Source organism: Nanorana parkeri, unplaced genomic scaffold, assembly GCF_000935625.1.
Source record: "Nanorana parkeri isolate BGI_ZX_2015 unplaced genomic scaffold, ASM93562v1 scaffold482, whole genome shotgun sequence".
In the NCBI taxonomy this organism is placed as follows: Eukaryota; Metazoa; Chordata; class Amphibia; order Anura; family Dicroglossidae; genus Nanorana; species Nanorana parkeri.
The window spans coordinates 180665-198398 of record NW_017306750.1 but is presented as its reverse complement, the minus strand read 5'-3'; the positions used below and the strand labels follow the sequence as shown (position 1 = coordinate 198398).

Here is a 17734-nt window from a genome sequence, read left to right as displayed (position 1 = left end):
ACTCGGCGCTGGTACGTCAGGACTACAAATGTAGCTGCCTAGAGTCTGTAAGGTATGTAAAACTGCAGTTTTAGAAATTCCACATTGAAGACTTACTCAAAAGCATTCCCTTTTTTACCCTGATTTTTGAATGGATAGCCTGAGAGTAAAAGTATACTCATGTTAGAAGCCACAGATGCATGATTTACTATGTTCACTGCTCCTGCCTAGTTATTGCTTATTACCATAAACAGAATAGACATCTGGTGGCATGAATAGCCAACATAAACCTTACAGCAAACAACCTTTCAGTGCCTTACCCTTGCATCACTAAACAATTTAGCTAGATTAAAAAGATTCTACCTCAAAACATGATTAACAATTCATTCAGATGGCCCCTTCTAGTATTTCTTAAAAGCCCCTCCCCTAAGGTTTTTGCACACCTTGAGGTAGAATCTTTTTAATCTAGCTATTATCTGTTAATTTGGGGCGTGCTCCCTTTGAAGTACACGGCCAAAAAAATGATCTTCAATCACTAAACAATTTGTCTAAAACTTCCCGAATAAATATTTTTGTGACAGACGGATCACAAAATTATATAGTGTAGAGCTGCAACAATTATTCAATTAAGTCGATTAAAATCGACGATGGAAAACGTTGTCAACGTTTTCCATCGTTGATTCGTCGGCTAAAATTCAAATTTCCCGCTCGCCGCTCACGCCCGCTGCTTACGTCCGCCGCCTACGCCACGCCCACGTCAGTTAAGCCGCTCGCGCCTACGCTGGTATACCCGCTTACGCGACGCCGCTTACGCCACGCTGAGGACATGCGTCTGGCCCTCTCCTCCCGGTGAGCTTCCCGACTCGCCGCTGCCTGCCGACAACGAACAACGCCGCTGCCCGCCGACAACACCGTCATTCAAGGTAAGTCGAGATCGGCCGGGAGCTTTGTAATGTTTCCTGTGTGTGTTTTTTTTTTTTAAAGCGGCACACTGCAGAACATTAGTAGCTATAGAGGAACACCAAATCCCTACAATAATACATTATACAGCCTGTATAATGTATTATTGCTGGGACTTGTTGTTCCTCTATAGCTGCTAATGTTCTGCAGTGTGCCGGTGTATTATACATTGGTTTTCTGCATTGCATTGTATTGTGCATGGTGTTCTGCATTGTATAATACAGCGACACACTGCAGAACACCAGCAGCTATAGAGGAACAACAAATGCCAGCAATAATATATTAAACACCCGGTATAATGTATTATTGCTGGGATTTGTTGTTCCTCTATAGCTGGTGCTATTCTCCATTGCGCTGTATAATGTATTATTGCTGGGATTTGTTGTTCCTCTATAGCTGGTGCTATTCTCCATTGCGCTGTATAATGTATTATTGCTGGGATTTGTTCCTCTATAGCTGCTGGTATTCTCCATCGCGCTGTATAATGTATTATTGCTGGGATTTGTAGTTCCTCTATAACTGGTCAGTGGTAATCTGCATTGTGCAGTATAAACATTATACGGTGTAATGCTAGACGGATCACAAAATTATATAGTGTAGAGCTGCAACAATTATTCAATTAAGTCGATTAAAAGCGACGATGGAAAACGTTGTCAACGTTTTCCATCGTCGATTCGTCGGCTAAAATTCAAATTTCCCGCTCGCCGCTCACGCCCGCTGCTTATGTCCTACGCCACGCCCACGTCAGTTAAGCCGCTCGAGCCTACGCTGGTATACCCACTTACACCACGCTGAGGACATGCGTCTGGCCCTCTCCTCCCGGTGAGCTTCCCGACTCGCCGCTGCCTGCCGACAACGAACGCCGCTGCCTGCCGACAACGAACGCCGCTGCCCGCCGACAACACCGTCATTCAAGGTAAGTAGAGATCGGCCGGAGCTTTGTAATGTTTCCTGTGTTTTTTTTTTAAAGCGGCACACTGCAGAACATTAGTAGCTATACAGCCTGTATAATGTATTATTGCTGGGACTTGTTGTTCCTCTATAGCTGCTAATGTTCTGCAGTGTGCCGGTGTATTATACATTGGTTTTCTGCATTGCATTGTATTGTGCATGGTGTTCTGCATTGTATAATACAGCGACACACTGCAGAACACCAGCAGCTATAGAGGAACAACAAATGCCAGCAATAATATATTAAACACCCGGTGTAATGTATTATTGCTGGGATTTGTTGTTCCTCTATAGCTGCTGGTATTCTCCATTGCGCTGTATAATGTATTATTGCTGGGATTTGTAGTTCCTCTATAACTGGTCAGTGGTAATCTGCATTGTGCAGTATAATCATTATACGGTGCAATGGAGAATACCACCAGCTATGGAGGACTACAAATCCCAGCAATAGTACATTATAGTATAATGTTGTACTATTGCTGGCATTTGTTGTATTCCTATATAGCTGCTGGTATTCTGCATTTCGCCGTATAATCATTATACAGCGCACTGCAGAATGTCACCAGCTATAGAGGACTACAAATCCCAGCAATAATACATTATATACAGTGCAATGCAGAATAACCCCAGCTACAGAGGACTACAAATCACAGCAATAGTACATTATAGTATAATGTACTATTGCTACATTCCTCTATAGCTGCTGGTATTCTGCACTGCGCCGCTGTATAATGTACTATATTGCACACCACACTCCACACCATACTTCCACCGCGCCAAGCTTGCTCCCGTGATGGACTACAATCTCAATAGAAACTAGTAGTCCATCACTGGAGCCCTTGTTTTTTTTAATCCGATTAGTCGATTAATCGAACTTAATAATCGGCTAACTAATCGATTATGAAAATAATCGTTAGCTGCAGCCCTATTCCTAGTTCACTAATCTGTTTGTTTTTTTGGCTTACTTGACATCTACTTAAAGATTTATTAGTAATTAAATTCAGTATTTAAAAAACTGTGCACTAAAATGTTGCAGCAATATGTCAGGTTTAAATGCCTTCCCTGTGCAGGTTGTGTGAATATTTTTACTAAAAACACAATTCAATTAAACTTTTTTTTTTTTTCAGGGGGGCCAGACTTTTTGCATAAAACTGTATAAGTGTGCTTTCTAATAATTCCATAGTGCAGGAATTAGGGAAACCAGATGTGGGCCCCTTTAAGGGCAGTAGCCGGCTGCTCTCACATTTGGGAGTTTTTTGGCTTGCTGTAGGTTTATTGTATTAGTTGTCAGCCCCAGGACATTTACAGCTGTGTATACTCTACGGAGTACACGTCTGTTAGAGTTTTTCAACCCAGCGTCGGTTTGAACAGGCATCGGCTCCCCGAGCCTTCTAGGTTTTGCACAGATTGACCTTGTTCAGATTTCCTAGGCGAGAGGTTGAACAAGGATAATCATTGTAATTTACATATATTAACTTATAACTGATGAGAGCCCTTCTCCATTCAGTCAATGGTGCTACAACAGTATACTCTTTACAAAATGTTTTTTTTTTTTTTTTTTTTTTTTTTTTGGTGGTGCAAAAGTATTCTTTTTTCAAAATTTTTTTTTTTTTTTTTTTTTTTTTAATGTAGGACCCCTTTGCGCTTGTGCGTTGGAGTTATGCCAGCACTCTGCTCTGTAATGCGTTGCCATTCATTTAGCATGGCGCCCCAATGTACAGTGGGCGCCATTTGACCCTCACTGCAGCATTCCATAACGTACATACTGTATGTACTAAAAATACTACAAGTCTATTTTTTGGTGTGCTGCTATGCAAAGCACAGAATGTTAACAGTCAATTGTAAAGTTGAATGTGGACAATAAATTGACAGATGCGGTACATTTTATTGAAAGGTCGAATCGTAACTGGGGGGAAGCTACAGTGCTTTAGTCAAGTATTCCGATTTTTCAGCTACGTTTGTTCGGGACACTTTTGATCTCATCTCCTTCCAGTTGATCAAAACCACCATGTTAGGTCTTCCATTGCCTTGTGATTTTAGCAGAAAATGGAATCTTATTGTAAGGGAAATCACCAGGCCTGGCCACAGTCTGATCTGATTTGATCAAACTGTTTTACTTTGTCAGATAATCATTTAGGATGGAAAGATTGCTTGAAGCAATGAAATGTATCATTGTTCAATGGTATAATGCTGCATGTAGCGTCATCATTTCATCCTCACGCTGGATGCAGACTTATGTGTGTGGGAGTGGACATATAGATATATATGAGAGAGGACGATGCCCCCAGTTTTTCTAAATCATCCCAAGCTATTGATATCTATGTCTCTCTAATACAGTTTAGCATGCAATTAAAATCAATTCACGGTCCAAGTGCCATCCAAGAGGTTTAGGGGTTGCTGTATGAAAAGTGTTCTGAGAAACTTTTTGTTCAAACCAACTAGCTTCCAACTGTCACTTATACATTGAGCATTTCTAAATAAATCAAGGATACTAATTGGTTCCTTTGGGGGAAGAAGACATATTTTCTTTGCATGCTTGATTTGTGATTGCTATAGGTAAAAGCACAACAGAACAATGCAAAACGTGGTATTGTTTTTGTGATCGCCTGTTCAGGAATACGCTGGGTCATCTAAGCAATCTCTTACGAATGATCCAGTCAATCTGTATTCTGGTTGGTTATGCAAAATCTTGAGGCACCTCTGATTAAAAAGTCATAAATTTTAAGAGGGATCCCTTCACATCGAAGTGCCCTCTTTTTAAATCTTTGACCTTTTATTTTTCATCCTGACTTGCGTGCGTTAACCTGGTTTACACCTTGGTTGTTTAGTGGCTACACAGTCTAGGGGCTTCTATTGAAGAACAAGGACAGCGAGTAAGGTACAGAGAAACATTGGCTAAAATTAAAGTCCCGGCCTTCCTCACTTTAGCACTGTGGCTGTTTGCTAAGTTACATTAACCGATCACATAAAGATTATACTTGTTGCCTTGGTTTTGCTCTCAAGCAATGTTTTTTGTTTTGGATAATGCCTATTTATGACTTTTTAAATAACATCCGATTTTATATCCTGCTTATCGAATGAGTTTTTGGTTTTAGAAATGTATCTTGTGCCCATGAATAACGCTCTCTTCCTGCTTGTTTAGATCCCATTAAAACGGCTCAGGGCTCATTGTCGCTTAAGGCTTATAGGCTGACTCCGAAACTGATGGAAGTCTGCAAGGAGAAAGACTTCAGTGTGGAAGGGTACGTGTTTCCAGTGTCTGTGTGTTTCTTGGCGTGTTGCTTGTTTCTCACATTGTGGAGGTGTGAGGTAAGCTGTAGAGAACACCTTCATCAGCTGTCTGAGGTAAACTGATCCCATGTATGCTTCAAGAAACATACCTCCTGAATATCCATCTTCACTTTTTCCCTATGTTTCTTTTATTCCATAATCAGTTTTAGACCATTGACACATCAAAATTTTGAAGTACAACTATGACCTCCCTTTAAAACAGAAAAACATATCTGCTGCAGCACTGAAATATAAGTGCATATGCACATTTTTTGCAAAAGTCTCACAAATACCTGTTGATCCTGCTATTGGAGTCCATCTAATGCAGCTTCCTGTCATGGAGTGGGGAATCTTGCTGCACAGCTCCTGAATTCAGAAAATCAGAGTTGCCACTCTCATGTAGGCAGGGCCTGCTTTCACTACAGTGCTATGAGTAGATGTTTCTGGGGGCCATATTCTTGAACTGAAGATTCTCAGCAGGCTTCTGCAAGTCCAAAAATTCCATATGGAATCTGCACGCTTTGCAATAGTCTGTCTTCACCTGTGAGACTTCTTGGCATCAGTGGATATCAAGTATTTACACATCCCCTTCTTGCTCATCAACATTACCTGCGTTTTGTTGTGGATTTGCAACATCACCAATTTTTTGCCCTGAAGCCATTTTTGTTTAATGGTCATGAGTGTGTGTGGGAGCTTTGCGGTCTGGAAGAGACATTTTACCACTGCAGTCTGAGATATAAGAAGCCAGCCTGTTCAGCCTATAAAGAACAAAAAGATCTGTTTTGGGTCCTCCTATCCTTAAGTACTAGATTATCCATATCTTGAAGGTCCCTTTGCGGTAGGGAGAAAGAGGCTTTGCAGTGGAGACACAAACAGCAAAAAAATGGTTTTGGTAATGTGCAGAAAAGTTAGGACCTTTGACCGGCAGTGCAGGTTGTCAGAGGAAATTCCCCAGAGGGAACCAGACTACAATGTAGACCTGGCAGAGGGTCTAACGCTTCGCCAAAAACTTGGATTGATCTATAAACTGTTGGGTTTTTCCTGCATGCCAGTTGCCTATCTGAGGGTGGATGGGTATATTCCAATCTTTGAAACATAGTGTCTGGTTTATTGTAAAATCACCTTGCGAGTCGCATGGCAATCTCCTAATGCAAGTCCCCTTTAAAACAAGAGCTATTATACTCGCTTCTCTAGCAGCAGTGTCACCTGCCTCCCCAGCGTTCCAGTGCTACAGCCTCCATTAGACACTCCGCAAGACCATGAAACTGATTAAGACAGCAGCTTTGGAATGAAGGGGAAAGTAGGTGACACAGCCACTGGAGTGGGGAGTATAATAGGTTTTTGCAGGGGACAGTGGACATGCATTGGGATATTTTTCACGTCGTTGACATTGATCAGATGTTTCTTACTTTTAATGGAGTTTGCAGGAAGTCCAATATATACAGCTAAATACTACCAGAAACACTTAGTCGTTATATCAATGTAATATTGCTTTGTTTCTGATCAGTTTTCAACTGTCTCTCATCTTCAGATTGAAAAAAGCCAACATTGCCTTCGAAAACATGTTTGAAGAGGTTCCTATTGTCATTAAGAACTCTCATCTCATCAACGTGCTGATCTGGGAGTTGGATAAGAAGGCGCCTGTGGCCGAGAAACATGAGCTGCTTAGTCTGTCCAGCAGGTGAGAATGGGCTTATCTCAACCATTAAACATCCATTCACATTTACCTAAAAGTAGCATCGGCTTAAACGACTGTGTTGCTAGCATAGATGACCTGAAATGGTGCCGTCCTGTAAAAGAAGAAAATCCTAATAGCAACTGAATACTTTGCTCTGTTGCAGAGCTATGGTTGTCACTTTTGTCCGCCACATTTAGATTCAGCATGTCCACTGCTGTGCCCTGAGATTTTCTGCCATCTCCTACATCATTATGAAAAAGTTAGACTGTCCAAAAGTCTAGGGACCCTGGGACCCTGAAGGAGCGCTCCTACACATGTTAGATACCTTTTGAACCATTTCATCCTCGTCCAGTGTGCATAGTCTTTTATTTCACCAATACAACCCCCGATGAAAGGGGAACGGTAAGCCAAAACTCAGTGGATACTCCCTCCTGTGATTCTTACTTTGGCAAAGAAAAAATCAACTGGACCTATTCACCAATGGTGCTCTCATTTTTTGACAGTCTATTTGTCTCACTACAACAGTGACCACTGCTGTACAGGAATCTTTCCTTACTGCTTGCCTGCAAATTGGTTTACAATACAGTGTCCAGTAGTGGTGCACCAAAATGAAAATTTCAAAACCGAAATGAAAAAAAGTCAGCCTGAAACTGAATGTTTTTTATTCTAACTTTTTTTCAGTTTTTTCAAATATATTTTTATTTTTTATAAACTTCTTAATTTTTTTTTATATTTAATTTTTTATCCATTTTTTATTTTTTTTTACTTTTAGGGGCTTTGGGGAAATATAAGGGGTCTAAACAAACCCCTGATATTTCCCTTTTACAATAGAAAAAGAAATTGAGGACACAGAGTCCTCAATCTCTTTTTCTGCAGCCCCTGTTCTAAATGAACAGGAATCCTCTATACTGAGTGATCCTGTTCATTCATAACATAAGGACATAGTGTGTTTTATTATATCCACAATCATGAATGAGCAGGAGTTGTTGTAGATCACTTCCCATTCATTCACAATTGAGGATATAGTAACCATACTCTGTTCTCAATTATGTACAAACACTCAGCGATCACTGACTGCTTGTATCTGCTCTTCTTCCTGACTCACTGTCACAGGAGGCTGAGCGAGTGGAGCTCAGCCTCCTATGACAGCACTGCAAGCTATCTCTGCCCCCACCGCTCTCCCGATCTGTAACAGGAGGCTGAGTGGTGTGGGAGGAGAGACACCGGCCGGTCACAGCGCTCTACTCCTCCCGCACCGCTCGGCCGCCTGTGACAGTTTCTCTCCTCCCCGCTGGGACACAAAACAGCTCCCAGCAGGGAGGAGAGAGAGAGAATGGATGCACCGCTATTTAGGCCAGAAAATGGTGCTTTCTGCATTTTGCCAAAAGTGCCATTTTCAACCAATATATCGGTGCATCCCTACTGTCCAGTGCTCCACTAACACTTCAATGTCTGGAACTAGATCACTACATTACACAGTAGTGATGTAGGGGTTGGCGGGAATAGCCACTATCTGCAGCAGGAGAAAGTCTATTATAAGGTAATGTCCTACAAGTCTGTATGATAAGGCAGGAACATGACCAGGAGGGGATGCAGGCGCTAAAATGGCCATTGACTTCTGAAAATGGAGGAGATATAACATGCAGATCAAAAGTATGTATCCTATACACAGAAATATGATCCAGCTGTTAAAAACCTACAGGGAATAAATAAAAAAAAAAAACCTACATAAACAGCATTTACATCTAAACAATGACCTTTTATTAATGTGTCTGAAGAAAAGAAAGCCCTGCATGATGCTAGAGGAGCCAATCAGCTTCAAACATTCACTCATTAATTGGCAAAGTAGGATTGGATATGATCATCCAGGCAATCTGACGCTTCAGGTAGTTAAAGCTTGCGCATCAGAACAGTTGTGAAGTTTCTAACAGTAGGATGGACTTTACATAAGTGAGTGTCTCAAATAAGCATCATCTGTGCTGCTGTTTAGAAAATGATCATATTCAATCCTACTTTGCCAATTTACGAGTGGATGTTTGATGCTGATTGGCTCCTGTTGCATTGTACTGCGCTTTCTCTTCCTCAGACACATTAATAAAGATCATTGTTTAGATGAATATGCTGTTTATGAAGGGGTTTTTTTTTCACTTATTCCCTTTAAATTTTAAACAGCTGGGTCATATTCCTGTGTATAGCATACAATATGTTTCACATGATACTTGTGATCTGCATGTTCTATCTCCTCCATTTTCAGAAGTCACTGGCCATTTTAGTGCCTCCATCCCCTCCTGGCCACGTTCCTGCCTTATCGTGCAGATTTGTAGACATCACCTTATTATAATTTTTCTGCCGCTCCTTGGCTGAAAGACGTACAAGCTACCTCAGAACTTCAGCCAGCGGTGCCTGACAGGCACAGATGTGTTTCCTGATTCATGAAGCTTTTATATACTAACTCAACAAGGGTAGAAAGTGATGGCCACGGTTCAGCTTAGGGCAGCGGGCTACCATTTATTGCTCTGTGGCGGTAGGGAATAATATCGGCCGCTGCCAAAGACATTTACCATTTCACATCTCCGAAATCGAATTCCGCACAATGTATATATTGAATGAAATACTTGTTATCCGGCGGCCAGTAAGACACGCTATAGATCATCTTATTGGCTTTGAAAAATGTCAGTTTGTTTCAGTTTTCCCCGGGACAATAATGGGTTGTAAATGTAAACCTATAACAGCGGGGTGGAGGGGTGCTATGGCTGGGCCTAACACTTGAGCTGATCCAGCGGTATTATAAGACTAAGCTAATATAATGTCATTCTACACACTATAAAGCCATCACGTCTGGATCTGTGTTTTCTTTAACAAAAAACGTATGGCTTCTTTCTCTGTTCACTTAAGTAGATTACGGCATAAAAGTCAATTGTAACTTTTTTTTTTATGCTACTTGGCCATGATATTCATCTCAGGCTTCCCAGCAACTGTAGGGTTAAGCTCTAGACATAAATTCTTGATAAAGTACCTCTTCATATATTCTTCTTAGCAGGCTACCCTACCTCTTTTCCTGCTTCTCTAGCTATATGTGTGTTGGACCCGATATGCAGAAGTGGAGTAATTTAAAAGAACGTTTTCTGACCCCCACAAGACAAGTAGTAAACTATTACAGGCAAATTCACACCTGCGTGAGTACAATGTGACTTAAAGCTTAAGTTTTAGTAGAAAGCACTATATTTTTTTTTTTTTTCCTCGTGGCTGTGAGGATGTTGGAAAAGAGCCCGATGACACCAGCCTGTTTGTAACTTTGAAAGTATACACCTGCAACTTAGGGTTATATGTATATACGAATGTCTTCATATACAAATTCCTGAAGATGTCAATTTGCTGGTGTTCACAAACCAACATGAGTTGGTTTGTTAACACCAATAGCAAAGCTTTCTGGGAGAGCCCATGCATAAGAGAGCTTACAGAATTTAATTATTTTTGCATGTAATTCGTTTGTGCACTTCATATATATGCTTAGATGTGCCTATATACAGTGTGTGTGTGTATGCACACGCACACACATTACTCGCCTAGTGGTTGCATTTTTTTTGTTATACCTAGTAGGAATCGATGTCCTGGGATGCATATTATTGGTTCATCTATCTTCATCTGAGTCAGTCAGGGCCACAGCCTCCTCCATGTCCGCAGGGACCTTGCTGTCCACTCTGTGCTTCCTGGTTACATGTGCTCAGTTATTGGGGCATTCTGCTGAAAGAGGCTCCAAGCGCACCCTACTGCCAACTTAGACCCCATGAGCCCTCAAGCCATATTGAGCCCATTGCTCCTGTTACTACCTCTGATTCAGTCAGTCTACCTCTGTGATGCACTTCGTTTCCTGTGGCTGAGCTGTATTTTCAGGGTTTTTTTTTGTTAACATTGAGGCAATGTGTGACGTTCTGCACTTGGACGAGCAGCCTGTTCCAGGAATTGAGTCTTTCAGAGTTCCTTTAGCTGCAAACACCTTCCCGCTACACCCATTATTTAAGTCATTTTTGTATGATGACAGGGAGCATACTGCAGGATCTTGAGTCACAGCTGCTAGTGTATTGGATCTTTTCCCCTTTCCAAACTAGTATAGAGACGGTAGGTCGACACATCCTGTAGATGCTTCAGTGATCCACCTCAACAGGCAGGCCACCGGGTAGATGGACGGTGTGCTCACCTTTTGAGGATTTTGCTCAGAAACAAATGTTACTTTTTTAGATCCCAGTTCGAGATAATTGGTGTGGCTATCTGCCCTAGGCTGACTGTAACCTTAATCTGCCACAGCTTGTCGGAAATGGCGTAAGCTTTCAGGATAGACTTCTGTACTGCTGGGATGCTGTTTTTCTCCTAAGTCAGACTGACTTTGAGGTTATTGGTTAACTGTTGAGCTATCATCGTGTAAGAAGTCTGCAGATTTTGCTGTCTTTTGGGATTTGGGTTGTCTGGCCAAACAACCTTGTTTTTGGTACCTTCTCTAATTTCTAGGGTTAGGAGTTTAAGGCTTCACCCTTTCTTAGATGGACTGGCATCTCCTCTCCCTGTCCATTGTTTTCTTTAGGACCTGTTCTGGATGTGACCCGTTGGTTTGTTCTGTTTATCCCAGTTGACGTTGGTCTAATTGTCGTCATTCAGGTTCTGTGTTGCTCCACGTGTCTGGTGGATTGTTGGAGGACACTTAGCCCTTTCTGATCTGGGCTCTAGGCCCCTCAGGAAGTATCCTTCCTGATCTGGGCTCTAGGCCCTTTAGGACATATCCTTTCTGATCTGCAGCTGGGACCAAGCTCTGGCGCTCCACCACTGTCCTGAAATCATTAGTTGATATTGTTTTAGAAAAACTTTCACATGACAATAAACAAAAATGTATCGGTACTTGTATCTGTAAGTACTTGGGCAAGTATCAGTACCTGTACTTGCAAAAATGGTATCAGTGCATCCCTTTCTATATGTTTATAAAAACAAAATCATACATTAAAGCAGAGATGTACAAATCCCAGGAGCTCCGTGTGCCCCTTACAAATGACAGCTGCCTCCTAACTTCTGAATTTCTCTCTAGTCTAGTCTTGGAGCTCAAAGTATCTGTACTTGTACCGAGTACGGTACTTGGTATCGGTGCATCCCTTTTATATTTATATATAGATCTCGATCTCTCTCTCTCGATATCTCGATCTCTCTCTCTCGATATCTCGATCTCTCTCTCTCGATATCTCGATCTCTCTCTCTCGATATCTCGATCTCTCTCTCTCGATATCTCGATCTCTCTCTCTCGATATCTCGATCTCTCTCTCTCGATATCTCGATCTCTCTCTATCGATATCTCGATCTCTCTCTATCGATATCTCGATCTCTCTCTATCGATCTATATCCTTTAAAGTGACTGGTGCCTCATTAAAAAAAAAACTGCCTGTAAAAGACAACTATGAATAGTCACCTGTCCCGCAGCCCCGTGCCTTGGCTGAGATTGCATCCAGTGGGACAAACCATAGTGAATACTGGAGGCGCATATAAGTAAGATAGCAAAGTATTTGAAAGTCTTTTACTTTGCGCTTTTTAAATAAATGTTTTTTGTGGTGCCAGTCACTTTAAGGCTGTATGATTACCGCAGGCATCCCGCATCTCTCTCCATTTTCCTTACATAGGCTCTAGAATTGTACACAGTTTAAATGAAACGGAAAGGACTGGAAATGCAAGACTATTATGCTAGCATCGAAAGTAACAAAACAAAACCTCTGTCATGCTTAATTTTCACTACACTATGTCCATCTCAAAGCCCATTTCTCTTTTTTTATGGCCTTAATTTACATTTAAGTAACTGCTATAGTACCCTGGAAATCAGTCTGTTCTGTAATTGCCATTTAATAAGCAATAACTTTTTTTTAATATATATGCAGCAATTAGTTATCATTGAAAGATTGTGGCGTGTGGAGAAGTGTTGTCCCTTTTGTAGGAGCAGTGGGGGCGTATCACACAGCGCAGATCTGTGGAAAAAGGGCCCCGTGCTCTTGGATCATACTTATCAGTTACTTCATGTCTCGCAGCACATCTGTTTTAGCTATCTGTTTCCAGGCCTCCGTTTCCCTGGCGATGGAAGCAAACACTGCATTACCGCAAGTTCTAACAATAACTGCCTGTTCCACGGCCCAAGTCCCAGAGATTCATATAAAATCCGCTCATGCAGCTCGCTTTCTTTCAGAGTGTTAGTGTCGTAAAAAAAAGTGATCTATGGCTGTGGTACACAAGGGGAATTTTTGATTTCTTGACGTAGAACTCGCTCCTTGTACCTTGTCACTTTTTTTTTTACCTTGACAGACACCGCTCTGAAGGGTATGTTCAAGTTTGTGCTCCCGAGGACAGAAGAGGCAGCTAAATTCAAATGGCTGACACCGATGCTTGGTGCTAGCAAGCTGTAAGCGCCATTGTGACATGCAAAAAACCTAAGCAGAAACAGAGACACCAAAATTAGCAAGCAAACGTCTATTTATTGACGTGCAGCATAGTAGAAAAAAAGCAACAAACGTTTCGGGGTCGCACATGATCCCCTTCATCAGGCAAAGCATACAGTTGCGTAAAGCATACAGTCACTGTATGCTTTGCCTGATGAAGGGGATCCTGTGCGACCCTGAAACGTTTGTTGCTTTTTTCTACTATGCTGCATGTCAATAAATAGACGTTTGCTTGCTAATCTGGAGTGCCGGTGTCTCTGTTTCTGCTCATGATTGCTACAGCTGCCACCCGTTGACTAACGCAGCACCCACGTCTGAGGATTTTTTTTGCGGTCAGGAGTGCGATGGGACCATGGACTTCATGCAAAAAACCTGATCTCCTTAAGGTGGCCATACACTTTACAACCATCGCAAGACCTTAGTCTTGCGATGGTTGTAAAGTAATTAAAAAAACCTACGATGTGCCCATCTTGGACAGGCAGATCGTACTTGCGATCATCGCAGGCCCGCCCCCCTGAGGGGCGGGCTTCCGATGACCGCAATGCTGAACAGGCAGTGTGTGCGTGCGCACAGCGGCCCGTGCGGCATTGATCTTACGATCATGCTAAAAACCAGCCGAAAATCGTACGATTCTCGGCTGGTTTTCTAGTATGCTCCTAAGACAAAAGACGTGCAGTAAAAACGGTTGCACGTCTTCCATACACTTTGCGATTATCGTACCATAGCGGGATTTCCTACGATTATCGTGCGATAATCGCACAGTGTATGGGCACCTTAAGACATATGTATAAGCTTGTCAGCCCTACCTCCCTGTTTCCAAGCTGAAGTCAGAAGCAGTGCAGTTGTCAGTATTGCTGTAGGTTTCTTTGCTTGGGAGACTTTTTTTTTAAAGCACTCCTTTTTTTTTTTTTTTTTTCTAAAAGCCAAACTAAAAAGTTTTAAAAACTGCGTGAAACAAAAATCCTTTTTCCAATTAGTGTTTTTTTTTAGGTTTTCTTTATTCCAGGCAGGTATTTATGTAGCGCTGTCAATTGCAGCGTTTAACATGCTGTACATTCACCTCATTCTCTACCCTCAAGGAGTTTACAAACTAAGGTCCCTGTCTCACATACAAACACACACAATAGTTCCAGTTTAGTCCCTTAAATATTTTACATGCCATTGATGTTAGGCTGAGTAGTCTGTAGTTTTCTATCATACGTCTTAACCCTTTTCTTAATATTCTTACCATATTTGCTTAATGCCATTCCATTCCTAAGGTGTCCTAAAAAATTAGAAACAATGGCCCGGCTTTTTACATAGCTAAGCAAGCTCTCTGAGGACTCATGGGTGGTAAGCCATCTGGTCCTGGTGATTTATCTACATTAAGTTAAGCTGGGCACACACCTTACAACCATCGCAAGGCTTTTGTCTTGTGATGGTTGTAAGGTCATTAAAAAAACGTACTTGCGGGGGCGGGGCGGGCTTCCGATAACCGCAATGTTGAACGAGCAGTGTGCGCTTGTGCACACCGGCCCGTGCGGCTTTTATCTTGTGAAAATGCCACAACCCAGCCGAACATCGTATGATGTTCAGCTGGTTTTCGAACATGTTCCTAAGATAAAAGTCGTGCAACCTTACAGTAGCAGAGGTCGCACGGCTCCCACACACCTTACGATAATCGTATGATCGCGGGATTTCCCGCACTTATCGTACGATTATCGTAAGGTGTGTGGGCACCTTTAGTCTAATCTGTTTTGAGACTGGTTTTCTATCGCCAACAGAGGTACATTCACAGTCAACTATCAAACCTGTCTATGTTGGGTTTTCATAATGAAGACAAAAATGTATTTAATACATCTGCCTTCTCCCCATCACTTTTTTTGTATTGTGTGTGTATATATATATATGTGTGTGTATATGTATGTATGTATGTGTGTGTGTATATATATATATGTGTGTGTATATGTATGTATGTATGTGTGTGTGTATGTATATATATGTGTGTGTATATGTATGTATGTATGTGTGTGTGTATGTATATATATATATATCCACACAAACCAATAAAGAACAAAAATATCTCATGAGTAAAATACCAATACTACTTAAAAGGCAAAAAGAAGACTGAATAATTAATCACATATAATAAAACCACTGTTCTATAATACAGGATTGAAAACTCACTGCAATGGAAATAGGGGGATCTCCACCATTCAAATTACAGTTACCTTAGCAATATGTTTTTCATATTATTTTGCAACTTTCATTGCTTTCCTTGTAGCTCTGAAATTAAAGGGTGTCCCTTCCAATTATTTTTTAAAAGGCAGCTTTTTCTCGTTCGTTTTTATTTTTTATATATATCTGTTGGCCATTGGAATACATTTACAAATATAGTTGTTTAAAATGTCCTTTAAAACACTCCCACTTGTCTTCTGTTCTTTTTTCTTTACTTTCTTTTATTATTGACATAAAATACAGACGTTACTGACATATTGACCTAGAATTTCAGATCTAAGTCAATCAACATTGGTTAGAACACTAATAACATTGAAATATTTCACATATTCATACAATACAATAAACAAACAGAAGAACCTAACACAAAAACAAAACAAAAAAATTATATTAAAAAAATTAGTACATTATACCTTAACAAACACAATATCTTACATCAACATTCTTCCCAACCCCCCAAAAAGGGAGTGTTCTTATGGACCTCTCATCCTCCCATACCTAGTGCCAAATTCATCGAATGTTTAATCCCCTAAGGAAGGGGGAAAAAAAACCTAGTCATAATTTCTTAATCCACCAAATATCTGTATCCTTAGTATCAATATGTGGAAGTGTCGTATAACAGTGCCAAACTTGCCACACACCAAGTGTGATAGTTATGCCCTCTTATTCTACACCTAGTGGCACAGTCATAAGGGACGTGAGGATCCCTGCAGACTTGTTTTACCTCCATCCTAAAATATCATATCTTTTTATTAAGCGGTGATTTATATTATTTATCATAATCGTGCTATCTCTGTGACAAGGGAAAGAGGGAAAAAATAAAGAAAAAAGTTAAACTAGGGGGATTTGTGTGTGTGTGTGTGTGTGTGTGTGTGTGTGTGTGTGTGTGTGTGTGTGTGTGTCTTCTGTTCTTAACAATTATTAATCCTATGAAATATTATGCAGTAGAGAGTGCAGCTTAGTGAAGTTAGCCATTTTGAAATTTAGCATTCTTAAAATAACAAATTATGTCATCTTGTTATAACCTTTTTCATGTACACATATAATTAAATAATGGCCACTATTACCCACATTGTCTCTAATTTGCACATCTGTAATTAGCTCTGTGTTTGAAAATTAAATGATCCAACAGACAAATTTTCCTAGTTTGGCTTCCACCATCTAACCCATCAAATTGTCCTGCAATAAGTTCAAGAAATGTACAGTTCCCCTAACCCAATTAATATCCGGGTCATTAGAATCCACAATAAGGATATTGCCCTTTTCCCCCAGCTATTCCATGAAATCAGAATGTTATGTTAATCATCTTTTATGTTAAGGGGTAACATACTGCCACAATAACTTTAGCATTTGATACACTCTTAAGAAGCAACAGCTATAATGGCTTTGCACCATCAAGTCTCATCAGTAATATCTCATACTCTTCCTTTTAATCACTCCTAACATACAGGGATACGGCATCTCACATCTGACATGGCTATGTTATTATTAAGCATCATACATAGAGGGATGCATTGGCAGAATTTGATTTTTGAGTGTAAGATCTGCTTTAACAAGATCTTTGCGAAAGAGGAGGATCTGATACACATTGATCCTGGGCCTTTGGAAAAGATCATAGGGCCATATGCCTAGGCATATGATAATTTAACCAGTACTGGAGTGTCATATAGTCCATGAAAGTATTTCAACACTTCTGTTTCTATTTATCTAAAACTGCTAATCTAGCTTTAAATGACCTTTTGTGTACAGGCCTGCTCTAAAGCTTCCTTATGCAAAATGGTTCTCTAAAGATCATCTCTGCTTGCCAAACCCTGAACAAAAACTAATGAAAGCCCCCTGCTAGAACTGCAATATATTTTTATTCTAAGCACATTATTGACCATATACATCTTGCCTTAGCTTCTTTTGGACACAAATCCTGTTCTTTCATTTTGTTGGATATAATGAATAGACTTCTGTGGATAAACTGTTTAGTTGGCTCCCAAAAGCATCTGTTTGGCTGGTGTATTTATAATATCCACCCATTATATTATGACATATTTCGGTACTCTGTGGCTATTGCAGCTGTGTATAAGAAACATATTTCTTTTAGTAGCTCGCTGGTGTCCTCTGAGGTACATATGTCTAACATGTGAATGTACATTGTCCTCTGGTGTGCTTGTTGTCCCAGTCTGCTCATTTGAATATTTGGCACTTTTTTGTGTCGTCCCCCCCCCCA

The 17734-nt window shown here is 40.7% G+C and overlaps 1 protein-coding gene across 1 annotated transcript in view; it reads left to right on the top strand.

Annotated features, from left to right (window-relative positions):
- The window catches only part of EIF3H (eukaryotic translation initiation factor 3 subunit H), a 175965-nt gene that overhangs the window by 138777 nt on the left and 19454 nt on the right, over window positions 1-17734 (top strand). The window contains exons 4-5 of the mRNA XM_018560856.1: window positions 5033-5132; window positions 6692-6841. Coding sequence (XP_018416358.1) covers window positions 5033-5132; window positions 6692-6841 — 250 coding nt within the window. The remainder of the gene's footprint in view (window positions 1-5032; window positions 5133-6691; window positions 6842-17734) is intronic.